The sequence below is a fragment of the Rhinopithecus bieti genome, unplaced genomic scaffold, assembly GCF_001698545.2.
Source record: "Rhinopithecus bieti isolate Rb0 unplaced genomic scaffold, ASM169854v2 scaffold_3832, whole genome shotgun sequence".
Taxonomy (NCBI): Eukaryota; Metazoa; Chordata; class Mammalia; order Primates; family Cercopithecidae; genus Rhinopithecus; species Rhinopithecus bieti.
This window is the reverse complement of record NW_016804242.1, coordinates 576,025-603,779: the sequence shown is the minus strand read 5'-3', so window position 1 is coordinate 603,779 and position 27,755 is coordinate 576,025. Positions and strand designations below refer to the sequence as shown.

The window sequence follows — 27,755 nt, the reverse complement described above, 5'->3', positions numbered from 1 at the left end:
GCGCTCACCACCATGCCCCGCTAATTTTTTTGTATTTTTAGTGGAGACGGAGTTTCACTATTTGGTCAGCCTGCTCTCGGACTCCTGACCTCGTGATCCACCCGCCTCGGCCTCTCAAAGTGCTGGGATTACAGGCGTCAGCCACTGCGCCCGGCCTTTTTACAGGTTTAATGGCTACTATTCTATAAGTTTTTGTGAAGTGCATTTATAAGCCAGTTTTTTTCTCTGAGTTGTCTGTTTTATCCAAGAGCAAGGACACAGCGGAATGAATGATCATTCTATATATGCGGGGCATATGCAGGCTTTTAAATTCAAGGCCAGTTCAAATGAATTAAGTTTAAAATAAGTGTTCAGTGTTTTCCTTTCAGTCCAAAGTAATTATCTACTGATTTTTTCAGCAGAAGGGCTTGTGTCACTATCCAATAGTATAAATTCACAGTATGTAGCTTTGGAGAATGACTGGGACAAGAATTGCTTCATGACTGAATAAGGAGTTAAGTGGACAGATGTTTTATGTTTATAGTGTGTTTCTAAACATTACTGGAGGCCAAAACATTATTCAAAATACAATGTGAAGGCCATTCTCTTTACCAGAACTGCTAGAAATAAGTAGTGGGAAACATTATTTGATAAGCTACCTAAGATGAGATGAGAACACTGAAGACTGTGCTTGAGAAAACACGGAGGATCTAAATGGCTCACCAAGGCTCTCCAGCACCAAGAGGTAAATGCAGGACTTCTGTTTGACTGAGTTGAGTATGAATTTCTTGAATCAGAGAGAAAAGATGAGGCTGACCTCTCCTGACAGTAGATTCCCTGGGTTTTTCTGCTTTCTTTCTTCTGATTAAATATTAGATAAATATGCCAATGTATCAGTTTGAAGAGACACCAGCATATTAACTTGCTAGGGAACACCTGTATCTCTTTCTCCACATGTACCCAGTCTAATGTGTTTGGTTTTAGATTAGTACATATGCTTGGCAAATATATAATATTTTATGTGTATGTTTACAAAAATAATACTGTGCTATAGATGAAAAAGTTTTGACCAGTTTATACATCTATTAATAGCGTATGGGTGAACCTGTAACCCTACACGTTGATGACCACTAACATTTTAATATTTTAACATTTGCTAATCTGGTAGATAGATAAAAGTATGACTCTTTTATTATGGATTTATTTAAGAGTGTCTTAGAACATCTTTTCATTATTTATCAGTCATTTTCATTCTTTTCTGTGAACTTCTATTCATGTCTTTTGGCCATTTTTCCATTGAGTTGTTGACTCATTGATTTGTAAGAGTTTCTTTTCAATGAAAGGAATTCCTTACATAGCTATAATGTTAGCTGTATGTATTACACATTAATTTCTAAGTTACTCATCTGTTTTGAGTACAAGATACAGTTGATTCTTCCTATCTGTGGGTTCTACATCTGCGGATCAAAACTATTTGGGGAAAAAACAATAAAATAACGATACAACAATACAAAAATAATGCAAATAAAAAACCAAAATACTATAACAACTGTTTACACAGCATTTACACTGTATTAGGTATTATAAGTAACGCAGAGATGATTTAGAGTATACAGAAGAATGGGATAGGTTGTATGCAAATACTACGCCATTTTATATAAGGGACTTGAGCATTCAAGGATGTTGGTATCCACAGGGGTCCTTGAGCCAATATCCCGTGGATACTGAAGAACAACTGTATATCATATTTCCATGTAGTGAATGTATCATATTTTTAATTTTATGCTTTATGAGTACATGCATCTTTGCTGTGATGCATTCAGAAATTATGCTTATGTTCTTCTCTTTCCATCGTTTGGGCAGGTTAAAACTCTGCAACAGAACTGAATAATCATTTTAGGCTCTTAGCAACATTTATTCTGCCTTATCATCTTGCTGCTGATCTCATTTTTGATATTGCCATTCAATAAATATTAACTAAGTCCCTACTATATGCCTAGGCCTGTGCTATAAATTGGAGATGAGAAAAACCACTGGCTAAACTAGAGAAACATCGTCAAATACAATGTACCCTGAGCCACTCACCTTGCCCTTTACTAATTTTGTGAAAAAGTACTACTTATTACATCATTTTATTCTCATTATCCTTCAAGAAAATTGACTCAGAGGATATTTATAAATATTTTTTAAAATTATTTTTCACTCAGTTACATTCCTAGAAATGTTAAATGTCTACTTCTGTCATTTTTGTTGCATGCAGGACTAGTGCTATATTTATCAGTACAGGTTACACTGCCATAGCAAGAAAATGCCTTTTTAGGTAAATGTTCCTTTAGGGAAATGTCAGAATTGGGTCACATGGTCATAATCAAGTTGAAGTAAGGCTGAGAAATATCAAGTCTGCCTGGACAGCCACATTATCTGCTAAAAAATAGTGAATTCTATGATTAAAAGAAAATGGAGATATTCAATGTCTGGACGGAGGGAGAGGGAAACAAAGAACAAAGTTGACTAAGATGGCGCACTTCTGGGTTCTTCATCACCAACTTTCCCACGCCAGGAAAGGCACAGGTCAACTGGGCAGGCGCAGCATGACGTCCGACCGAGGAAAACCGAAACCTACCTGGCCGCACCCACCCCAGGGCCCTCGACCCACCCGCATCCCGCCTATCGCCCTCCCACTCCCAGGCCTAAGACACAAAAGCCACTCCCGGCAGGTGCGCGGCGCGAACTTCCTCTGCCCCTCCTCAGACGAGGACCCAGGAACCTAGCCCGAGAACCCCCGGAGACGGGTGAACTTCGCCCTTTCTTCCTTCACATTGGCTAGCTAATAAAATTTCTTTTTACCTTGCCTACTTGCCTTTTCTCTGGCGCCTGCTCTGGTGGTTGCATAAAACAAATCATTCAATACTAAGTGACAGCAGTTTCTACCATAGTCCATTTATGTGGTAAGTCAGTTGTCTCTTTAGTTTTTTCATCCCACATGAAGGATGAAAAAAATTCACGTGGGATGAACTGTTGGACTCTACATTGTTCATCCTTTAGGACCCAACAATTCTGAGCTTTTGGCTAAGAATCTAGAATCTCTACATGAGGCAAAGTTCTTTCCATGAGTCCTAATGTAGCTTCTTCTTTTTCAATGACCTATATAGACTAGTAGATAATGTAACTGCCACTCAGTGTATCAGTATATACTGATATACAATGGTATATTGGAAAAAAATAGAATGAAAGAATATAATAGAATGGAATGGAATAGAATCAGGGTAACTGCGATAAAAACTATTACTTGGAAAAGGGAAGAATGGGAAACATAAAAACCCACTTGTCTGTAGCTTTACTGAAATCTTGCAGGACAAAAATTGCTAAGATTCTCTAGCGGCTACTTGCCAGTAAGTAACTTGGTATCATTAACTTACTTGAACTTGGCTCTGCTCCCTGGGATACTCCCCTGTCCATTGTCTTTTTGATCTCCTGGCTTTGCCCTTAGGGAAGTTGCTCCCTGTCCACAATCCTTTGGGGGACATCTACAGTGAATGCTAAGGCATAGTTTCTTTTCCACTTTAGATGTGATAATGGCCAAGCAATTCTAGGTTTTGAGCTGAAGACAGCATAAGTTTCTTAACTCTGCTGATTCAGGTTAAAGTCTTAGGCGATGCTATATGATTACACATTCACATGTCATTATGAACTAGGTTTGCAAGTTTTTTGGAATATGGTATGCTCAAAACCATAGTTGACTCCTGATCTATTCGGTTCCAGGCAGTTGTATATGAAAGAAACCACAAAGGCTTTATCTGAATATAATAATGCTACTGTCACTCTCTGCCGCGAATTAATAGCAGCTACATTGGTGGGGAAACAACATCCTTAATCTGATTTTGTGTCTGCATTGGTCTCTATTTTTGGTTGCAAACACTTAAGGGAAGGCTCTTGAGCAAGGTCCTGAATAACAACATAACTACTGTTATTTTCTTCATAGAAACAGTTGAGTTCTCCCAGTTACTAATCCTTCAGTCAATTTAGATTGCTTGCCATCTGCTGATAATGGAGCAGGATTATATCCCCTTTCATCTCTGCATTAAATTGATTAATTTTTGCCAGCCTTACTCTCTGTCTTATAGCACATTGCTAAGAGCAGCAAGGAACAACCAATATACATTAATATCCTGAATTTTCCAAACCTGTCTTCCAGGAAATAGAGGCTTTATAACTACTGTTAAAATTTTTACTTAAAGTTTTATCATATAAGGGATGACTGGCCTCCCAGCTCACAAAATCTACTTATTCACTCTCAGCAAGTCTACAAGTAAGGCAGAACTAGGACATTTTTAAGGAACATCCCACTTCTGATACTAGTTTTTATATTAATTAGGGTACAGTCTAAACAGCTTAACAATGAGATTCTGAAATGCACTGGCTGAAACAAGGTAGAATATTCTTTTATCAGTCTTTACAAATTTATTTTCTTTGCCATGCAACTCTTTATTCAATAAAATGGAATAAGTGTGCCCTTGCCTATCAGTCTTAAAATGAGCACATCAAGTCATAACAGGGAAGCTTTGCCATCTGCAATGTGTGGTTTCCATCACTGGCCTCAAAGTGGCTATTCCAACTCTCATCATTTCTCAGCCAGTGGGAAAGGAATAGAGAAGTGGAGGACAAAGAGCTTCCTTTTTAAGAAGGTGACAAGAAATCTGCCCTCATAACTCATAGAACTTCTGCTTGTGTGTCATTGGCCTGAATTTAGTCAGATAACCACATTTTAACTGCCAGGGAATGTGACCTATTAGGATATGCAGGCAGGGTTTCTATTACTAAAAGAGAAAAGAGAAGAATGGATAATGGAGATCATTTAGCAGATTTTTCACATCTGTTGGGAAGAATGGCATGCATATTTAGAAACAACAGTTTTAGCTCCTAGGTTACATAAAAATTATACATTTTTTATCTACATTTCATACTTTTAAATATTCAGACTGTTTATCAGCACCAATTCGCCAATCAATTAAAATAATTTTTATTTGCAATACATTCAGCTCTTTTATTTTTTTGTCATTCAAGTCACACTTTTATTTTTTTTTTTAAGGGAAAGTATCTCTGTAAACTTCTACCTTTTACTTACTGGAATGTTCGATAAAATCTAAATTTCTTATTGATGTGTTTGATGGTAGAAGTCTTCTTTACTATAGTTGATTTATAGTAAATGCAAAAGGTGGGAATAGTAAATATGTAAAGCAGCTTATAATATTATTGTAAGAGATAAATTTGTCTTTATGTTTTGAAGGAGTTTCCCCTAACTTCTACACAGGTGTTTTCATCCTATTTTCACTTCTCACCTCTGCATATATAATAAACCTCATCAAGCACAAAGTACTACAAACTAGCAATAGTTTCTGGCATTCAATATTTTTCACCATCACCCTACCCTCATCAGCATTCTTGTTTTATTTATTATTTATTTTGGGCAATCATTGAGTTTTTTTCCCACTACCTCCTCACCCCCTTTTGTTTTCCAGAACGTTTCCATGAGTAGCTGAACATTTATGCTTATAACTCCTTTCCTCATCATATCCACTTTTTGACATGTTGGTTTAATTTGGTTTTGTTCAGAAAGTTTCTCTGTCTTCATATTATGTATATTCTGAGACTGTGCCATGCTCTTGTTCATATCTTCCTTCTCTTTTCAGCTGGCTTAGCCGGGGGTAGCAGCTCAACTACTTCCTCCTGACTTCCAGGAGCTGTTGTGGTTTCTTTCCCAGCATTCATACTCCCCCGTGAAAGACTGTGAGGTGAGTAGTCAGGAAAATACATGCTTAACCATTAGAGAAACTAAGATCAAAAAGCAATGAAGTGGTTCACCTAGTATATCTGGCCCTGTAATAACAATGGAGCCAAGATTATTCTGAAGGTCTTTTAATTAAAGGACCTATCAAGACACCATGCAGTGTTCTCTAGTATTGCATCGCTATTGGAATCAACCATACTGCTTTCAGACAAAGCAATGGAACTCCAACAGTATCAGTTATCTGTCAGATATATTTGGCTATTAGGTGTCATCTTGGGAATACCCAGGAAAGAATCTGGTTCCACCAAGATTTACTTGAAAGTTTACTTTCCTGCGGGCAGAAAAGCCATGCCTGGATAATTGAATGAAATTATGCCCTTTATTTTTGGTCTCACTTGTTACCTTAAAATCCAATGAGTATAAAATACATTTTTTAAAAACACATAAAGCTCAAAATTTTAGGAGCGTAACATATTTTTGCAAGCTATAGAATACCTGCAATCCTTATTAGGAAATAGGACATAATTTTCAGGTTTTTTTCTTATTAACTTTTTTTCATTAAAATTTGGGGAATCACTATTCGGTGACCATTTCTACCTACACATTCTTCTGGGCTTGTGGCAGTTTTGGTGTTGAAATATGAGGTGATTTGCTCTCATATAATTTATGAAATTCCTTGATAAATATTTATAGCTATGTTTGATGGTGACCTATTCTCTTTAGTAGTGTCATCATAGAAATCATCCATGTATGGATTTTAGAGAGGCCAGTTAGGCATTATATAAGCTTTTTGTTCTGAGTTACTGATGACCTCATGGGGCCTGAGACATTACAAAGGAAAGAATAGAATGCAGACAGAAATAAGTAGCTGATTCAAGGACTGTAAAATAAATGTTCGCTCTGGTGCCCTCCGTAAAAGTTCACGTAAAATAATACTTGACCTTATAAAACATGACCTTTTTTGAAGCACATTTGTATTCAGAAGTTGAAATCTCAAAATAATGATTTCTCTTTATCAAACCTGGGTGAAATACTATGTACCACTAGAAGCCTGTTGGCTAACCCTGACTGTTGACCTGCTGAGAATGTTATCTTTCCAGCGATGTCCTTCCTGGATTGTAAAATACATAACATCTACAGATATCCTGTAACTGAGAATAGAAAAATATCACTCTCAAAATCCAAAGCTCAAAGTAATCTCATGACATTAGATCCTTAGTTTAAAATATTTTGTTTTTGGTTTAACTCAGCTGAAATATCCTATGCACTCTCTTGTTTCTGTAATTGTCCCACATATACTTTTGTATTTCAGGTAGTGTTACTGTAATTGTGTAGACAGCAATAGCCTTATATGAACCCAGTATATGAGTTTTTTTTTTCTGCCCAAGTATGAAAGATTGTTAGATTGAAACAAGAACAGAAATTTTTCAAGTATTATGAAAGAGATGAAATATTGACTATATTTTTCCCAAAGTTGCTATTTTTTATTTTATTTTATTTATTTATTTTTTTGAGACAGGCTCTGACTATTGCCCAGGCTGGAGTACAGCAGCATGATCGTGGCTCACTGCAACCTTCACTTCCAGACTCAAGGGATCCTGTCCCCTCAGCCTCCCAAGTAGCTGGGACCACAGGTATACACCACCACACCTGGCTAAATTTTGTATTTTTTGTAGAGTTGAGGCTTCACCACGTTGCCCAGGCTAGTCTCAAACTCCTGAGCTCAAGTGATCTTCCTGCCTCGGCCTCCCAAAATGCTAGGACTATAGGCACAAGCCACCATGCCTGGCCCAATTATTTTCTATTTTAGAAATGAGGAGGCCAGCGCAATGGTTCATGCCTGTAATCTTAGCACTTTGGGAGGCCAAGGCAGGAGGATTACTTGAGGCCAGTAGTTTAAGACCAGCCTGGACAACATGATGAAACCCTGTCTCTACAAAAAAAAAAAAAAAAAAAAATACAAAAATTAACAAGTAGTGGTTGTGCACGCCTGTGGTCCCAGCTACTTAGGAACCTAAGGTGGTAGAATCACCTGAGCCTGGGGAGGTCAAGGCTGCAGTGAGCCATGAGCACACCATTGCACTTTGGCATGGGCAGCCGAGTGAGATCCTGTCTCAATAGGTAGGTAGGTAGGTAGATAGATAGATAGATAGATAGATAGATAGAGGTCTAGCCTGATGGTAGAGTTAATGGAAGAGAGTGGGAATATTGACCAGCTTTTCAAGATATCGGCTTTTACCCAATATACCAACTGACTAGAATACTAGCTTCACTGTACACCTTTTTACCCAGGCAGAATAGCGCACTACCAAATATGTCTACATACTGTGACAAAGATGTCTAGGACCTGTGAATGTTAGTTTACATACCAAAAAAAGGACTTTGCAGATGTGATTAGATTAAGGATCTTGAGATGGAGGAGATTATTCTGCATTATCTGATGGCTCAATAATCCATTGGACCATTGGACAACGTAAGCAAAAGGTTCTTATAAGTGAAGGAGGGAGGCAGGAGAATCAGAGACAGAGAAGGTGATATAACTAACAGAAACAGAGGCCCGACAGGAAGACACAGATTTTGAAGATGCTATTTTGCTGGCTTTAAAGATGGAGGAAGTGGACACAAACCAAGAGGGAAGGTCTTGGGAGAGGAGGATGCCACTGGTATCTGGCAAGCAGAGGCCAGCAATGTTACTAAACATTCTATAATGAACAGGCAGCCTCCCTAAAATAAAGAATTATTTATGTGTCTTTAGTGCCAAAGTTGAGAAACTGCCTTGTTAGATACGTTAGGACCTCCTGCAAAGTACAGAATAGGTGAGAACAAACATCCAACTCTTGTTCCAGATCTTAGTGCAAAATATTTAATTTTTCATTCTGAAGTATGCTGTCAGCTGTACATTTTTTGTGGATACTCTTTTTAAGATGGAAGACCTTCCATTGTATTCCTACTTTGCTGAGAATTTTTACTATGAATGGTTGCAGAATTTTATCAACTGCTTTTCTGTATCTATTCAGGTGTTCAAATGGTTTTTAGTCTGTTAATATGGAAAGTTATTGATTAATTTTTAAATGTTAAAATGAATTCCTGGGATAAAACCAAGTTATATATTGCTGGATTCAATTTGATAAACTTTTAATATTTTTACATCTATGTTATGAGGAATACTGGTTTTATTACTTTATTACTTTCCTCCCAATCTGTGGTAAACTTTCTTAAATGTTTAACAGAAGTCACCAGTGAAGCGCAAACAGGCCTGGCTTTTTCTCTGTGAGGAGATGTTTAGACTGGGCACTGTGGTTCACACTTTTAATCTCAGCATTTTGGGAGGCCAAAGAGGGTGGATCACTTGAGCCCAGGAGTTCCAGAACAGGATGGGCAACATAGCAAGGCCGCATCTCTGCAAAACCTAAAAACAAATTAGCCAGGTGTGGTGGCATGTCCCTGTGAGTCCCAGCTACTTGGAAAGCTGATTACTCCCCAATCCCTGAGGTGGCAGGATTACTTGAGTCCATGGGGTCCAGGCTGCAGTGCATGTGGTTGCAACACTGCACTCCAGTCTGGGCAGCAGAGGAAAATCCTGGAGTCTCAAAAAAAAAAAAAAAAAAAAAAAAAAGTTTGACTACAATTTCTTTTTTATTTCCTTTCTTTCTTTTGCCCAGGCTGGAGTGCAGTGGTGCAATCTTGGCTCACTACAACCTCCACCTCCTGGGCTCAAGTGATCCTCCCACCTCAGCCTCCCATGTAGCTGGAACCACAGGCACTCACCACCATGCCCAGCTAATTTTTGTATTTTTGGTTGAGATGAGGTTTTGCATGTTGCCTAGGCTGATTTCAAATTCCTGGGCTCAAGTGATCCACCTGGCTTGCCCTCACAAACTGTTAGGATTAATTTAATTTCTTTAATGTGTGTGTGTGTATGTGTGCGTGCGTGCACGTGCATGTGCATATTCCTACTTAGATTATCTGTCCATGTCTTCTTGAGTTAGCTTTAGTAGTTTCTGCCTCCCAATGAATCCATTTTATCAATGTCAAGTTTATTGGCATAAATTATTTCTCTTACATATTTTAACGTCCATAGGATCAGTGGTGGTATCCTTCTTAATCTTTATATTAGTAATTTATGTTTCCCCCCTTTTATCTTATTAGTCTGGCTAGAATTTTATCATTTTATGATTCAGAAGAACCAAATTTTGACTTTATTTTTTCTAGTTTTTTAAAAATCTATTCTTTATCATTCCCTTTTCTCTGCTTATTTTGGGTATAATTTGTCATCTTTCAATTTCATAAGGTAAGAACTTAGATTATTGATTTGAGGACTTTTTATTTATTTAATGTAAGCATTTAGTGCTATAAATTTCCTTTAAAAAATTTTCTAATTTCTCTTGTGATTTCTTCTTTTACCCAAATTTGGGGACTTGCCAGATATCTGTTTTGGATTTCTCAATTAGTTCTATTGTGATTAGAGGCACAATTTGTATGATTTCATCTTTTTAATTTGTTGGCCTTTGTTTTATGGCCTAGAATATTTTCTATCTTGGTAAATATTTCAAGTTCCCTTAAAAAACAAATATACATGCTGGTATTATTGGTGGTGTTCAGTAATATCAAATTGGTTAAGTTGGTTGAAAGTATTGTTCAAGTCTTTTAGATTCTTGCTGATTTTCTTCTTATTCTGTAAGCTACTATGAGATGATTTCCCTCTTCCAATGTAATTCCGTGTATTCTTCCATTATTTTCATGTTTCATTTTCACATTAAAATTTGTGAACTACACGGAATTTATCCAGGCACATATAGTAAGGTGTGGATCCAACTTTTGTTTTTCCTATCATGAATATTTTAGGTAGCACAATAAGCTCAGTTGGTATTTAATTAAAAAAAATTTTTTAGAGAATATGCATAATACATATCATACTTTAAAAAATCTAACATAAGTCTTTAAAATTAAAAGGGGAGTCAACATAGTGAAGAGAAAATAAGATGACAGAGCAAGGCAAACAATTTTGAAAATACATTAAAACTTACAACACACCCATCTTGTATATATAGTGAATATTATTATTCTTTTCTTCATTTTTATTAGAATTATATCCCTCTGAATAACCTATACAATCCAGAAATTGTTTTGAAGTCAGTTTACTGATTATCTTGCAAAACAAAGCAAACAAATGATAGCTAAGGCCATAAAACAATTGTTTATTTTACCTGGGAACTATGTTTCCTGGTTTTTTGCTCAAAGTAATGCCATAATTTGATTCTTTAATTCTTGAGATGTACTACTCTTTTAAAATTGTTTTATTTTGTTTTGTAGGGGTGGAATCTCACTGTGTTGCCCAGGCTGCAGTACTGTGGCTATTCACAGTTGCTATCATAGCTCACTACAGCCTTAAACTTCCTCTCGCCTCAGTCTCCCAAGTGACAGGGACTACAGGCACATACCACTGTGTCCAGTTTATTATTTCTTACTAGATTAATTATTCTAATTAGTACTTGATTTTTCTGGATTCATTTATATATATATATCCATATATAAGTATATATTATATCCATATATATATTATATATATATACCATATATATATATATATATAATCCATATATAGTATATATTATAGTCCATATATATATATATATATATCCATATATATATATAGTATATATCCATATATATATATATATATATATCCATATATACTATATATATTAATATATAGTGTTTATTGAGTCCACAAAATTTGAGCACAACTAGGAGTGTGCTATATTGTTTGGGCGCAAGAAAGGTTCTATAAAGCACTGGTAGCTGAGGATAAATACATTTGTTTTGGTTTCTGATCCCCAAAATCCATGAGTAAAAGCAGAGAAGAAAGAAATCTAATATTTCATATTAAAAATTAATATTAGCTTCACCAAAGAAAATAAGTAATTATATAACTTTTCATTTATTAATTAGGCTATATGAAACTGCATTTCAATTCCAAAGGACTCATTTCTATAAGGAATTACACGTAATTTGAGTTTTAAGACTGCACAGTATCATTGAACAATGGAACACTCTCTAGAATAATTTTCTTTAATCCTGCAAATGTTCACCTTTTAAGAAGTAGGTTTTGTTTTTGTTTTATCTGGATTTTACTTGTGTTGCAGATGTTTCTTCAAGCCGCATCAGCTTTAGCTGTGAAATTAAAATGCCAACTCCATAGGGCTCATAAGTATTCTTGCAATAGCAGCTGTAGTTGCTGACAATTTGTGTTCACCTCTACTTGTCAGGCTGGGCAATGGGCATAGGTACTTCCTCCCCACAGTGCTTGTGCTACTGATGCTGCTGTCTTTTTATTTTTTATTTTTTTGAGACAGAGTTTCGCTCTGTTGCCCAGGCTGGAGTGCAGTGGCGTGATCTCGGCTCACTGCAAGCTCTGCCTCCTGGGTTCATGCCATTCTCTTGCCTCAGCCTCCTGAGTAGCTAGGACTACAGGCACCCACTACCACACCCGGCTAATTTTTTGTATTTTTAGTAGAGACAGGGTTTCACCTGTCTCTAGCCAGGATGGTCTCGATCTCCTGTGTTAGCCAGGATGGTCTCGATCTCCTGACCTCGTGATCCACCCACCTCGGCCTCCCAAACTGCTGGGATTACAGGTGTGAGCCACCGCCCAGCCTGATGCTGCTGTCTTGTTACCATCATTGTCTCTGATTCCCTGGGTTTGGGATGTGGAAAAGCAGTATTCTCACAGCTCAGGCTGCAATGATTTTTTTTCTGGTCCAGTGGTGACAGTAGAAGAGAACCCTGTGGAATCTCCCTGTTTCTTTAGACTTCAGTCCATTCTACTAGGCATGCTTTCCTTTTAAGGCCTTTGCTGTTGGTACTCCTTCGGCCTGGTTGTAACCCTGAGGTTCACTCCCCACTCGCTATTGATTCTTTTTTTTTTTTTTTTTCCACACAGAGTTTCACTCTTATTGCCCAAGCTAGAGTACAATGGCGTGATCTCAGCTCACTGCAACCTCTGCCTCCCAGGTACAAGCAATTCTCCTGCTTCAGGTTCCTGAGTAGCTGGGATTACAGGAGCATGCCACTACACCTGGCTAATTTTTATATTTTTAGTAGAGACGGGGTTCACCACGTTGTCCAGGCTGGTCTTGAACTCCTGACCTCAAGTGATCCACCTGCCTCAGGCTCCCAAAGTGCTGGGATTAGAGGCGTGAGCCACTGTGCCTGGCCTCGATTTTCTGTTTAGATATCGCCTACTTAACCACGCCTCCCTTGACCATCCTGTTAGTATCGCCTAGCTCCTTTCCTATATTTTCTTCTCCACAGGGCATATCTTCTAATGTATTTTATAATATCTCTATGTGTTGATTTGTTTTTGCTTTTTTTTTTTCTTCCCTAGAATATAAACTCCACAAAAGTTTAGATTTTGTCTGTTTCATTCATGTTGAGTCCAAAGTGCCTGAAATAGTGCCTGATACTGAATAGACATTTTGAATGAACAGTGCCTTGAAGTACGGCTTCTCTCTGCTTCCTTACCTCCTATGCAAGCTCCAGGATCTCACGGGAGAATTCACCATTAGGCCATAATAAAACTGGGCCCACTTCTCCATACCAGGCCTCAATTTGAAACACATATGCCCTTCCAGAGAAAAGGTAAAAACTCTCAGATCACTTCCCTGCTTCGTTTCTTCTTCCCATGGAAATACAGCTTCCCCCCTCCTCAACTACCCAGTCCTCTATCCAATGACCAAATTCAGTTCCTACTTTACTGGGGCTCCAGATTCTGTACCAACTCCTGTTTTCTGGGGACCTGCGTTTCACATGCAATCTCATATTTCAAAATTTTCAAAATGATCTGACCATAAACAGCTGTTTAATTTTGACCACTTAATGAGGATGAATTAAAAAATATTAAACTCAAATCTACTTATGCATAGATGTATTTGACCTTAAAATTAATAGTGCAATTAACTCATCAAATTTGAATAAAATGTCATAACACAAAACTTTCAAAGAGATGTATTTTAATAATTAAAGACAGCATTAGTGAAGTTTTTCTGTATGTATCTTTTATGATATTAAACATGTACTGTCAAATATCTATCTATCTAAGTGGATAACAATGCAATTCATTTTGTCATGAAAGAGCTGTGCTTTCAAAGGCTTTTAATAAGGTTTAAAAAAAGATAAAATTTCTCTTAGAAAATAACACGTAGGAGTTAATGGCATCAAAGTCCCATTGACTAAAGAAGGAAAATAGCAACAAATTGTTAAAGCCACTTTAACATAAACCTTATTGCAAGTATACAAATCTTTTGAACACAATCTATAGAAAAGAGAAAAACTTCCAAGGCATTACAACTTTTCTCTGGCATGTTAAAAAACAAGTTTGACTAACGGCTAATGCATTATAAAATTTCCTATCTGACACATCTCTCTAGATTATGCATAGTATTTTACTTTTGAAAGGTCATAAAAAAGATATAAATCAGTTTCCAGAAGAGCTAATATTGGCCCATAATGAAAGTTTCCTTCAGGTTATTTGAATGTATTAACGTAAGAAAGCTCCAGTTTAAGAAGAATTTCAAACCAAAATTAAGCATTAAAAAATAGGCATTTGGTTGAGGTTATTTTTTATTTATTCATTTATTTTTTGATACAGAGTCTCTGTTGCCCGGGCTGCAGTGTGGTGGCACGATCCCGGCTCACCGCAACCTCAGCCTCCTGAGTTCAAGCAATTTTCTGGTCTCAGTCTTCTAAGTAGCTGGGATTACAGGTATGCGCCACCATGCCCAGCTAATTTCTTTTTGTATTTTTAGTAGACACGGCGTTTCGCCATGTTGGCCAGGCTGGTCTCGAAATCCTGACCCCAAATGATTCGACTGCCTCAGCCTCCGAAAGTGCTGGGATTACAGGTGTGAGTCACTGCACCCGGCCTTAATTTTCTAAAGACAAATAAACAAAAAGCTTTTCCTGTTCCTCTCCCAAAAGAGCAATGAGATAACTGCCTTGTAATGTTTGTTTGCTTTTTACAAACACCAGTTTACCACTTGCTGGAATCCCAGCCCAGGAACCAGCCTGTGAATGTGGGTGGCTCATGGCCCTGTTTTATGATGACAATTGGTGTCCTCTTGTCTCTTCCAGAAGGGTCTGTCTCAAGGTACATTTTGGCTAAAAACAGTTGTAAAGACATATAAATTCAGTTAGTTTGGGTTAAACTAAAGTAACTGCAGATTGAAAATTCTTCGAATAAAAGTAATAAATTAAATTTCCAGAAGAACAAATAAATATTGGCCACATTGAAAATGAAAATTCGAATACAGTTCTTCAAATGAAAGTAATAAATTAAATTTCCATTGACCAGGTAGACAAATACAATTTCTTTTTGATTTCTCTCATCTGCCATGAAAAGCAACATGCGAGTCTCATCAATGCCCAAAAAAATTCCAAGTTTTATAGAATTGTTCTGGTGGCATAATTATTGTTACACTTTTCAGTAAAAGGAAAATTGTGCCAGAAAGAACAGCTTTAGTCAAAAGGAAGTTTACAAAATCTGGCTTATTACAGTCATGGAGGTTTTACTCTTATCATAATAAAACAAAGGTTGAAATGAATTTAAGTTTTTCAGGTTAAATTGATATAATTCTATTCTAAATTAGATAACAAAACATATTTTTTCTTGTGCCCATCTGGAAATTCTCCAGTTCAAAAAATCCCATTACTCTTTAGTTTTGAGGAGGAATGCTAAGCTACCTCTTGATTTTGAAATGTAGTTTTGTAAGACATGGTGGCAAAGAGCAGTCAGACACTCGGTCATAATGGTGCCTGGTTACTGTTATAATTGTCCATCAATTGAGCTTACCAGACTTCAGAGATTCTTTTTTCTCAACTTCATTAGCATCTTTGCCAATCCAAATAAATATCTGAAAAATGAAACAATAACAACATGTATGGTTTCTGGGTTGTTGACTCAGGCTAGGCCCTGTGTAAAGTGCTTCACACACACTGCTCATTGAATCCTCACAACATCCGCAGAAGTTAGGGACGTGGAGGCAGTGGCCCAGAAAGGTACCATCACTTTCCCAGTGTTCACACTCATCAGGAGACACCTAAACTTACATTTAGCCAGTTTCACTCCAGATTTCACACTGGGATATTTTATGTTTACATGGTATTTTCTAGTTTGTAAAGTGATCTTTCACAAAAACAACAAATTGTCTGGGTGGATTTTTTTTTTCATCCACCCGCTAGGTTGTGACAGCAGTCAGTCGAAGGAAACAAAAATATTTCACCTCCGAATACACTTCTCTGACATATTTTGAGATGGCTGTTCAGAGGGCTTGCAAAGAGAAATAGTCCTGCAAAGCTGCCTTTTGTGGGGGAAGAGCTGCATCTATAGAGAATCTGCATTGGTGCAGCCGGGCTTTCTCTGAGGCCCTCCCTTTTTGGGATCTAGGGAAGATTAACTGAGAGTCTCACACCCTTAAAGGTCTGAAAGAAACATTTACCATCTATACTTTATGTGAGGTTTGATTCATAACAAGACCACCTTTCCTAGCCAGGCCTCTTCTCCCATAACCAGTTTTGCCATCCTCCAATGCCCCATTCTTTCTGTAACTTCCAAATGATACAAAAGCATCAACCATCCAGCCATTTCTTCAATTCTTGCATTCTGTATGACTCCTGTGCACATTAATATATTTATATGCCTTTTCTCCTATTAATCTGCCTTTTATCAACTGATTTTTATATGAACCTTTGGAAAGTGAAGGGGAAATTTTCCCTTGGCTCTTACACAGTCATTATCCCCATTTCCTAGGTGTGGATCTTGGCTGGAAGGGACTACATGTAGACATAGAGCTTATCTGTGGGTGATCCCAGACTCCCTCCAGGAACCTCTGACATAAGGTTAGTGTTTTCCTCTTCTAGTAGCGTGCCCTCCCTATAAGATGTTGGTAAAAATGCTATAATGTTTAGTATTTACATAGCATTTTTTAAAAAAAATTGATATAATTATATAATTATACAATCTGTATATAACCTTCTCCTTGTCAAATGTGTGGGTGGGAGTATTTTAATGCTGAAAAAATTTCCTGAATTACCTTATATTGAAATCACTTTAAAATCACTTGTGGCAGAGCAATTTTGGTCAGTTATGTTTAGACTGTATTCTAGTTCGTACTGAAAGTGCTGAAATATTCGTGTGCAGGGCACAGAACAAACCATGACAGCATGGTAATGTAAATAAAAAGTATGACTTTAAAAAATGAAATGTGGGTTGGTAAATATTCTAAAAAGTATCCATGATTACAGAAACAAGAGTTGACTACAAATGAGAAAATTAAATATATATCTGAATAAGGAAGTGTAATTCTTCTTTAATTCTTAAATACACAAGAGTGTTTTATTGACCTGGAGATTTAAATCTCATCTAGAAATAAGTACTCCATTCACTTGGCAAGAATCTGAGGCTGGGCCCTCAAGTCAAACATGGTCATTGTAGATCAGAAGCTAGGGTGTGATATAACTGAATGGTTTATCAGTTGGGAACAAACTTAAAAGGAACAATCTTTGTGCTTGCCTCTAAGACTAGGCCTAATTCAGATAAGCATTTCATACTTGTTCTATATAATTGAGTTCATAATATATTTAGTTTTCTCTTTCACTGTTAATTTACATAGAGGTTAAAAACCTATGAGATGTGGCATATCAAATCACCATTAATTTCCTTGAAAATTAAGATAAATGAAACAGTAACATATTTTACTGTGTAGATTCAAAACTATTCTGCCTGTTTCTTCCCCAGGGGAGGCGCACCCGTGACTTCTTGTCAAATTTCAAGAGAAATTTTGAATATGTTGGTTTCCTCAATAGCATTGTACCCCCACGACACTGTACACATGAATACACTTATTAAATGAATTATAAACAAATTAAGAATGAGTAACTTTTACAAATAAATGAAAATAAATGTTTTTTTTTTTTTGCCTATAACTGTAAAGCCAAAGATGGTAGCTCTGGAATTATTTTCATAGGAAGAAATCAACTTGCCATATGTATTAGTTTCATTTTTTACCAAATGTATGTGTATTTTTAACACAGCCTAAATCTCTAGGCTCATTTATATCTAGATTTACCATTTCTCAAAGCAAGTTCTGTCATCTTCCAACCAAGAATGCATTCTCTTGTTATGAACAAAATGTAGTTGTACCTGTTCCCAAGCATCTAGTAACATGACATCATCTTCCGCTAAATCATCCTGGGTGAAATCTCCTGGAACCTCTTCAATCTGAAAGGTATAAAAGCTATATGAGCAAACAGTAAAGCAGTGATTTTCTAATACATAGGATACAAATGCCCTGTATTTTTTTTTTTTTTTTTGAGTATAGTGAAAATAAAATTTGGTAGTAATTTTTTTCTTCTTTTTCAGGTAATAAAATTTTAAATATTTGATCATTAATTTGACATCACAAACTGGTGGTATTTTATTTGACCAGCACAGTATTTAATACAAACATTGCATTTGTGAAATTAAATAATTCAAATATAAAGCTGGTGGAACCTTAAATTATTCTGAGCTTTGAGAGGAATGTGGCTATATGGCCTGAGTCTTGAGGCATGCACTCAAGTTTTTGCCTTTTTTTCTGCAAATAATTCGGAAGACCAAAGGGTGCAGAGCTAAGACCCCCCTCAGATCACCACTCCTCACAAAGTAAGAATGTATTCTTCCTTGGAAAGTATTAATAGCAATCTGTAACCAATCAAATCACTGTCAGTATGCACTGGTCTTATATAAAAAAGTACATAAGCCTGCTATAATTTCTCTGTTTCTGCCTAGTGTCAGTGAAACTTTAACTCCTCCACTTTAAAACACTGGCCTCATTCATTTGGAGTCAGTGTTTCCCGGGTAGCTATCCTCAAGCCTGGCATTTCAATAAACTATATATTGAATCATATTTTCTAAATCTCATCCTTAAGGTTGACACATTTGAATGCCCACATATATAGTCAATTTGCTCACAATCCTCTGTACTTCCAGTCCCTTATGACTAATTGTTTCACAGATTTAAGTTGCCTATCTAGTTCCTAAAAACATTTGAGTTTATAGTCCAAGTATTAAATTATCTTTCATTTTGTAGGTCAAGATTACTTTTAAAAAATCAATAGGGCTGAGCATGATGGCTCATGCCTATAATCCCAGCACTTTGGGAGGCCAAGGCAGGTGGATCATGAGGTCAGGAGTTCAAGACCAGCCTAGCTAACAGGTGAAACCCCGTCTCTACTAAAAATACAAAAATTAGCCGGGTGTGGTGGCAGGCGCCTGTAGTTCCAGCCACTCAGGAGGCTGAGGTAGGAGACTTGCTTGAACCTGGGAGGTGGAGGTTGCAGTGAGTCAAGACTGTGCCATTGCACTCCAGCCTGAGCAACAGAGGGAGACTCTGTCTCAAAAAAAAAAAAAGAAAAAAAGAAAAAAGAAAGTCAATAGGCCTGGTCATTTTAATAATCAAAAAGACGACATTATAACATAATATTGCACGTACAATTTTTTTATTTTTATTTTTAATTGTGTTAAATTATAGTTATAGCATTAAACGGTAATGGGAGTAATAGGAGGGTTAGCTTCATCCACCCAATACCAATGGGCATGTATTAATCTAAAGTTCGGTATTTTTAGAGAATTCTGGGTGAAAACCCCCTTGGATCCTTAAGGCAGGAGTTTGGATTATGGTTCCCAGTTCTTTATTCACTCCCTCTGGCATGTGACTCTGCAGTGCTGTGGAGCTGACTGGGGCCTTGGCCATGTCGTATTAGCAAAGGTGACTCAGCAAGGGCCTTTTTGTGTCTTTGGCTTTGTCACTGGTAAAACATGTATAAACCCAAAACATGCGCCCAGCATAGATGAACCTAGTTCCAGGCAGCCTGCAGACATCTGAGCATGACAATTCATGTTTGTTGTGATCTGATGAGATTTTGAGATTGTTATACAAAATAAAAAAAAAAAAAACCTTGACCATTTAGAGGGCAAAGGATTTGTTTATATTATTTTATAGGACATATACCAATCACATAATGATTTTAAAAGAAAACTTTAAATAGCAGTTACTTGATGTCAGGCACTGTTCTAATCTTTTATATGCAACAGCTAATTTAATATTCTCAACAACCCTATGAAGTAGGCACTATGATTACCACCATTTTAGAGTTGAGACTACAGCCCAGATAGGCTCAGTAATCAGCCTAAAGTCACACAGCCAGCAAGTACTAACACCAGGTAAGTGACAGCACATGGGCAGATTGGTTCCAAAAGCTGTGCTTTTAGCTAACAAGCTCTGCTGCCTTGTAGCTGCCTTGTAGGAATCTACACGTGTAAAGCCTACTTTCTAATAGTAATTATAAGATTAAATACTTGTTAGCAACAATCCGTTGCCTTAAACTGTAAAGGGAGCAGAAGGGGTTCCAAACATCAAACAAGAAAATGAGTTGGTGCAGAGAAAATTTATATTTCTCTTAAAGGCTAATATATGTGCATAACAAAAAGCCAAAGACTAACAATTCTTTTTTTTAAACACACTGAGAACAAAGCCTAGGTACTTATTTTTGTAAAGTACATCTTTCTTGGAAACAAACATCTAACTTATAGCAATGTTAATAAATAATTATAATAAGAAATTATAGAAGCATATGCTGAAAAATAAGTTGCTTGGATGCAATATCAAGTTACCAGTCAAAACAATAAAACAGCAGATTTTTCTGATGACAAATGCATAAAATATAGCAAGTTCAGGGATTTCCTGTAAAGTAGGTGAGCAAATTGTGGTATACAGCAACCAAATATTTATCTCAATGCACTGTTTAAATCTTTAACTTGTAGGTCAAATTATTTATAAGCTTCAAGGGGGACTTGAACCACTTCATCTCAAATAATTTTATTTCTAGTAATCAAAATATCTGGCAAAATACATGGGAAATTTTCTTTCCTGTGTTGAAAAATAAAGTTTGCATTTATTCACTAGGACATGTTGACCAAAATCTGTAGATCAAATTTTATATAAAAGAGGAATTCATTCTTTAAATGAAAATTTAGCAAAACTTAGCACGTGAAACAGAGAAAGTATAACTTTTTTTTTTGAAATTTAGGTGACAGGCTGTGGTTCAGGATGATATTTCAGAGTCCAGTGTAAAATCACTCTTGTATTCTTTTGTATTGGATGTTTGTTTCCCCCGAGAATTCCTATGTTAAACCCCTAACCCCCAATGGCATGGTAGTAGGAGGTGGGGTCCTTAGGAGGTAATTAGGTTCAGATGAGGCCATTAGGGTGCAGTGCCACTGCTTAGCGTCCTTATAAGGAAAGACCGAGGCTAGAGCTTGCTCTCTTGGCCATGTGAGGACACAAGAAGGCTAGAAAGTGGTTCCCTCACCAGACATCAGATCTGCTGGTGCCTTAATCTTGGACTTCTCCGCCTTCAGAACTGTGAAAAATAAATGTTTGTGGTTTAAACCACACAGTCAATGGTATTTTTGTTATAGGAGCTTGAACTAAGACATGCATACACATACTTCTAATTTTACTTCTAACTGACTGGAAGTCAAAGTTTGTAAATGACTATGAAATAAAACATTCCTGTTGATGTCAGTTAATTTGTAACTGCATATATAGCTTTCTGTGATTTTTGCTCAATGATCATAATATTTCCATAATATTTTTAATTCAGTCAATATGGTGAAAAATTTAGTCCGCTGGGAAATTGACATGTAAAATTTACATAGTTCGATCAGAAATAATTATTGCTGCCCATAGAAAATGCCAAATTATTAAATCAACAAATCTAGCCACATATATATTCATACAGCAACTGCATGCTCACACAGGTGTAAAGTAGCTGGTACTTTTAAGAGCAGCTTAATCTATATAGGACATCACAACATTAATGCTTTCACATTAATTACATCATTAACCCTTAAAAACACCCTGGGTAAGGAACAGAAAGCCAAATACTGCAGGTTCTCACTTATAAGTGGGAGCTAAATGATGAGAACACATGGGCACATAGAAGGGAACAACACACACTGGGGCCTATCAAAGGGTGGAGTGTGGGAGGAGTGAGACGATCAGGAAAAATAACTAATGGGTACTAGGCTTAATAACTGGGTGATGAAATAGTCTGTACAACAAATCCCCATGATACAAGTTTACCTATGTAACGAACCTACACATGTACCCCAGAACTTAAAATAAAAGTTAAAAAAAAAACCCTGTGTAGAGCAAAGGTTGTTACCATGGTTTGCAGGCAGGCGGAAACTGAGATTCAGAACAGTAGCATGTCTGAAAGTGTCAGAGCCACATGGGACTGCCCCTCCCGGCGTTGTTAGGTTCTATCCCACTCTTGTTTGTTTGTTTGTTTGTTTGAGATGGAGTCTCACTCTGTTGTCCAGGCTGGAACACAGTGACGCCAGTGGCATGATCTTGGCTCACTGCAACCTCTGCCTCCCGGGTTCAAGAGATTCTCCTGTTTCAGCCTCCCAAGTAGCTGGGACTATAGGCACGCACTACCATGCCTGGCTAATTTTTGTATTTGTAGTAGAGATGGGATTTCACCATATTGGCCAGGCTGGTCTCAAACTCCTTGAACTCATGATCCACCCATCTCGGCTTCCCAAAGTGTTGGGATTACAGGCGTGAGCCACTGCGCCCGCCCCACCACGCCCCCCCCCCTTTTGTTTTAGGATGGAGTTCCGTTCTTGTTGCCCAGGCTGGAGTGGAGTGGAGTGGCACAATCTTGGCTCACTGCAACCTCCGCCTCCTGGGTTCAAGTGATTCTCCTGCCTCAAGCCTCCCAAGTAGCTTGAGTTACAAGCATGCACCACCACACCCAGCCAATTTTTGTATTTTTAGTAGAAACAGGGTTTCTCCATGTTAGTCAGGTTGGTCTCAAACTCCTGACCTCAGGGGATCCGCCTGCCTCGGTCTCCCAAAGTGCTGGGATTACAGGCACATGCCACTGCACCCGGCCCTATCCCACTGTTTTTAAAGACACTTACAATGAATCTTCCAGTTTTGTTAGAGCAGCCATAAAGCCGAGGAGGATGGTCTTCAGCCTGGGTCTCCAGTAGTGGTGAGGTCTGGTAGTCTTTTTTCCCTCCAAGGGAACTCCAAAACTCCTCTGTGGAAAACACACTCAGTTATCCAGTGCATTTTCAGGAACACATGCTTGCTGTTGCTTTATATCAACAAATATCATCTCACTTTGGTTTCAATGTTGAGAAGTTACTTAAAGAAATCAGGTACCATCACCCACCCACCTTTGCAACTAATGGAGAGATTGTTAACCCTTATAAGCCATTAGAAAGTGACTTTTTGGTGAAAAAAAGATGATTGGCAATCATATCAATATAAAATCTAGTTAGTGCCCTTGGCCCCACAGCACACACCTGGCTCCCTGCCTTCTTGGATCCGTAAGGTTTTGCACTTGAGGACACTTGCTACATACTCTGCTCCTTTCTCCTCCTCCTGGCTAGCACCTTTTCCTATCCAGATGTAGCCACTATTTTGTGGCAGTTTAAGGACAAAAACATCGTTAGAATTCAGTGAATGTGCATCAACATCAACCTGGAATATGAAGAAAAATAAAAACAGTGATTGAAATTCATTGCTGCTCCCTCAATAAACATGTCCTAGAAGCTGTGACTGTGGCAAACCATACATAGCCTTCTGCCCTATCCCAGGAAATTAATTCAGGGCAGCTCTGGGACACCACTATGGTGTTTTAAACCCTAGAGTAGGAGCACTTTGGTCTGTGTCACTTGTGAATTTGTGACACTGTGTCCTTCTCTGTGAGAACTTGTCTGACCGTATGACTGTGCTACTATGTCACTGGCATGACTTTCTGCATAATTGTCGAACAAGTGTGATATGTGATTCCAGAAGGAGGAATAAGAACCAATAAGCAAGACTGAGGGGGAGTAGCTGAGACGGAGGAGGAAAACAAGAGTGTAGTGATCTTGAGGCCAAGTGAGGAAAATGCTTCAAGAAGGCAGGCGTGATTTGCTGTGCCAAATGGTGCTGCTTGGCCATCCACACTGCACTGCCGGGGTGAAGGCATCCACGATGTGGAGAGTTGAATTTCACCAGGTTTCTCAGGAGCCTGTCCAAGGAGAGAACACTAGAGGAGGAAGGAACGGCTGTTAGAAGTTTTAAAGGCATGTCCAGGAATTGGGAACATTCAGGAAAATGGTTAAAATCCTCTCCCAGCAGGAATGAGGCCTCACAGACCAAGCTCAAAGGAATCTATCAGATGTGATGATGGAGAATTACAGGAACCAAGTCTGGCTTCCAGGGCTTCCAATTTCTAATATATACATCTCATTATGGGTACAGGGGAAAGAGCCAGGATGGATAGAAGGCGACAAAGGACCTATGCCCAGACTGGTGTGAGATCAGGAAATGAGATCTAAAACAGAACCTTATAAAGACTTAGCCTGCCAGGAGATAAAGACAGGAAGACTCGTGAAATGATCTTGACTGGTGCATTTCAGAGAGTCTGGGAATGTGAAAGCTGGTTTGAGAGGCTGCAAGGAAATAAAGAGATGCACTGCAAGCAGCTGATGAGGTCTCACAAAGGAATGTCCACTGGGGAAGAGATCAGAATGTAGGAATGGTGCATTTTGGTTGACTTTCCCATCTGAAATCAACTGAGAATGCCCATAGATAATGAATGCTTAAATGTCATTTTGATAGTTTTTAAATGTCAAAAAATAATAGTCATAATTAAACATAGAAGAATCCGTGCACAGAAGGTTCTGGATGAGATCAATACATATGCTGGCATTTAAACCATATGACTAAATGAGACCATGGTGAAGGGGCCAAGGCCGAGGCTTGGAGTGCTGAAGAACTTAGAGGTCAAACAGAAGAGGAAAACACAGCAAACTGGCCCGAGAGGAGTGGCCGATAGGTTAGGAAGAAACCATGGTAAGTGTGGGGATACATTCACCTAGTGAAAAAAAGAAGTGCTCAATAAAACTGGAAAGGCTGACTGGCAAATGCTAGTGGGAAGCTGAGAAAAACGAGATCAGAAAAGTGACCTTTGATTGTGGCATGCGGCAAGTCACTGGCAAACTAGATAAAAACCAATTCAGTGGACTAGTGGGATGGACACCTGATTGAGGTGGTTTTAGAGAGAACTGGCTTTAAAAAGTAGAGATGATGAGTGAGTGAAAACACTCAAGACAAACCTTTCAATGATATGTGCTCTTAAGAAGGACAGAGAAATGATGCAGTAGCTAGAGAAGGTAATGGTCAAGGTCAAGACACAGTTTTTAAAGAAATGACAGGAGGTTTTCGTTACAGCCATCTTTGTAGCTCAAAGTGAATGATTCCACATAGAAAAATAAATTGATGATACAGAATGAAAGGAGATTACTGCCTGTAATCATGATGAACTAGAAGTGGAATAAATGCACGGGAAAGACAGAAATCCAGGAGATTTCTTAGGAAAGCAAGAAACGGAAGGATCCGGACAGAAGTTGGTGGCCAGGTGGGCGGAGGAGGAATTGGGCCTTAGATAGGAGGGATAGTCTATGTAATAAACATTTAATAAATTATTTATTGATACATAACTGTATGCAAATACATTATTCATTGCTAATTTATGGGTAATAGTATATATGTAATATGTATAGTATATAATCACTTATAAGACACTTCACATATGGAAATTCCTAATATAAAGTATTTATTAACTTAAAATATAAATAAAATTTGATATTTATTTCATAAAAGAGGAAGGAAAGAGAATATATAAACAGATGCAGACAAATTGATAAAGTTGCAGGGGAGTAGATAAGATGATTTATGCCTGATTTATCTTCTCTGTGAACTCTAAATTAAAGTTCTGGGGGATCTGGGGAGAAAGGAGGACATGAAGGGTGGGGTGTGAAGGAGGCAGCAGGTTCCTGGATTTAGCTACAGGCCTGGAGAATTGCCAGAATGTGCATTCTGGAGTAAAGGAGCCAAAGGACAGGAGAGAGTTGTCAGAGATTAGATGACTGGAACAGATTTCTGAGGAGCTATAGTTATTGCAAATGGCAAAATTTAGTATAGGACCATGTGAGTATGAGATGAAATGTGGTCAAGGGAAAGACTGTTGGAAGAGAGAAGCCGAAGAGATGGAAATAGTGAAATAATGGCTGAAGTCATCAAAGAAGAGGAGAAGGACTGGCAGTTCAGTCTATGAAAGCACAAGAGGTCTGGAGGAGAGAAAGTCTGATACAAAGGAGAGAGGCAAGATAAAACCAAAGAGGTAAGGGTGAGCAGCGGGGGAACTTGTCTAGCCCCATCCTTGAGGCCGTGGTGAGTGGGCCTTGGGAAAACACAAGTTCCACTTGAGAGGGCTGCAGGGGAATCTGTCCTCAGAGGACAGTCGTAGAGAAATCAGGTGCAGGGAGAGGGAGGCTTAGAGAAGAGGTCGCAGGTGGAGGGATGAGATGACCAACCTGGGTTTAAAGCGTCTGCTGATTGACTTGTATGGAGGGGGAGTTTGAGGGACAGCTCCAGGCTTGATATGCAGAGTATGCCGGGCAGTGTAAGGGTGATGTGAAAGACTTGGATTTCAATGGTGACTGGGGTGACAGGATTGTCCTAAGGTCAAAGCACTTAGCTATTTAAAAACCTGGGTAGACTGGCCTTGTCTATACCTGGAGGTCTCCTTATCTTACGGCACCATGGCATGGGGTCTGATTTCTCTCCCAGCTGCTGTCAGAAACAGCTCATGGGGCCAGTTCAGTTACGGTTCTGGTCCAGTGTGGTGGGACATGCCTCCCATATTTGTTACACTTGTGCAAACAAGGGCCTTCCCTCTCAAATGTCTCCAGTGTGGTCAATCACCTGACCATCACCCGTGATCCATCCACCTCAGGCCTTTCAAGATGGAGCTTAAGCAGCCTCATGCTTTTGACAGCTAATTTGTGATAGTATTCTTAAAAATTTATTTGTTTGGGTTCAATGCAGTTGAAAAATGTGAGAGGCCTGGCATCTGGAGTTTTACTTTTACTCAACTCTCCTGCTATTAGTGTTTTAAAATTTTGAATAGTGGATTAATTATAGAAATGAAGGGAGTTTATTTGCCAAGTTTTTAAAGTCTAATATTTGCTGATGGCTCAGGTCCATTGGGAAGTCCACAACTAGGACACGTTTTATGAAATGCATGACATTACCTCCACAATTCTGGTGATAGATGCCAGGTTTCTCCGGACTTGAAAGAGGCGTGTAGGGGGAGCAGGTGCCTGACCTCCTTTCTTTGATGTTCCATTCTTGTAAATAATGAGCGGTTTGTCTTTGAACAAACTCAGCAGGTGAATAGGCTCTTTGCCTTGGGAGACTCGGATCTGATGGGGGAGAAGGGGAATAAAAGAAATATAATTAAGAGTACTGTGAAAGAAAGTTTTAGTTCCAAATGTGTTCTTATGTTTTCTTTTGAAAATAAAACAAAAAATAAAAGTCAAGAGCAGGAGAAATGATGATTAACAGAAAATACAGGTTAATGAAAATCAGTTTTCCTTGTTGACTTAAGAATCTTTTGTTTTTGCAGGCACGGTGTCCCTAAGTAGTTTCTTGTCAGAGGAAACATCACCATGCTCCAATACTTTCTGTTTTTGAAAAGTATGAAGATGTAAGTTTGTTTGTTACATCTCCGAAAGAGACAAGGTAACACCAAAGTGCTGGTGTCTGCGACCTTATGTGAAAATCTTGAAGTGAAAATCGCTCTTCTTTCAAGGGCGCCAGTAACACTTACAGATACTTACAGAGGTACTAGAATCTCATGTTTTTGGATCTGGTTCAGAAGGTTAAGAGATGTGCATTCAAATGCTTTACAACATAAGATGATCCCAAATCATACTCATTATTTCTATATCTCTGTATTTGTAAAATAAAAAAAATTACATACACACACACAGATTTCTATACAAGCATTAAAAACGGGCAAAAATAAACAGAATATG

The 27,755-nt window shown here is 38.1% G+C and overlaps 1 protein-coding gene and 1 long non-coding RNA gene across 2 annotated transcripts in view; one reads left to right on the top strand and one right to left on the bottom strand.

Annotated features, from left to right (window-relative positions):
- Positions 1-3,237: 3,237 nt before the first annotated feature.
- LOC108526596 (uncharacterized) lies at positions 3,238-27,546 on the top strand. Its single transcript, XR_001884567.1, has 4 exons — positions 3,238-3,371; positions 5,670-5,771; positions 16,575-16,663; positions 27,344-27,546. It is a non-coding gene; the product is annotated as an uncharacterized LOC108526596 (long non-coding RNA).
- SCIN (scinderin) overlaps positions 13,905-27,755 on the bottom strand; it is an 89,517-nt gene continuing 75,666 nt past the window's right edge. The window contains exons 11-16 of the mRNA XM_017867398.1: positions 26,970-27,140; positions 23,187-23,364; positions 22,797-22,918; positions 17,967-18,044; positions 15,618-15,678; positions 13,905-14,926 (exon numbers count right to left, since the gene is read on the bottom strand). Of these exons, the coding sequence (XP_017722887.1) occupies positions 14,799-14,926; positions 15,618-15,678; positions 17,967-18,044; positions 22,797-22,918; positions 23,187-23,364; positions 26,970-27,140 (738 nt within the window). The 3' untranslated portion in view covers positions 13,905-14,798. The remainder of the gene's footprint in view (positions 14,927-15,617; positions 15,679-17,966; positions 18,045-22,796; positions 22,919-23,186; positions 23,365-26,969; positions 27,141-27,755) is intronic.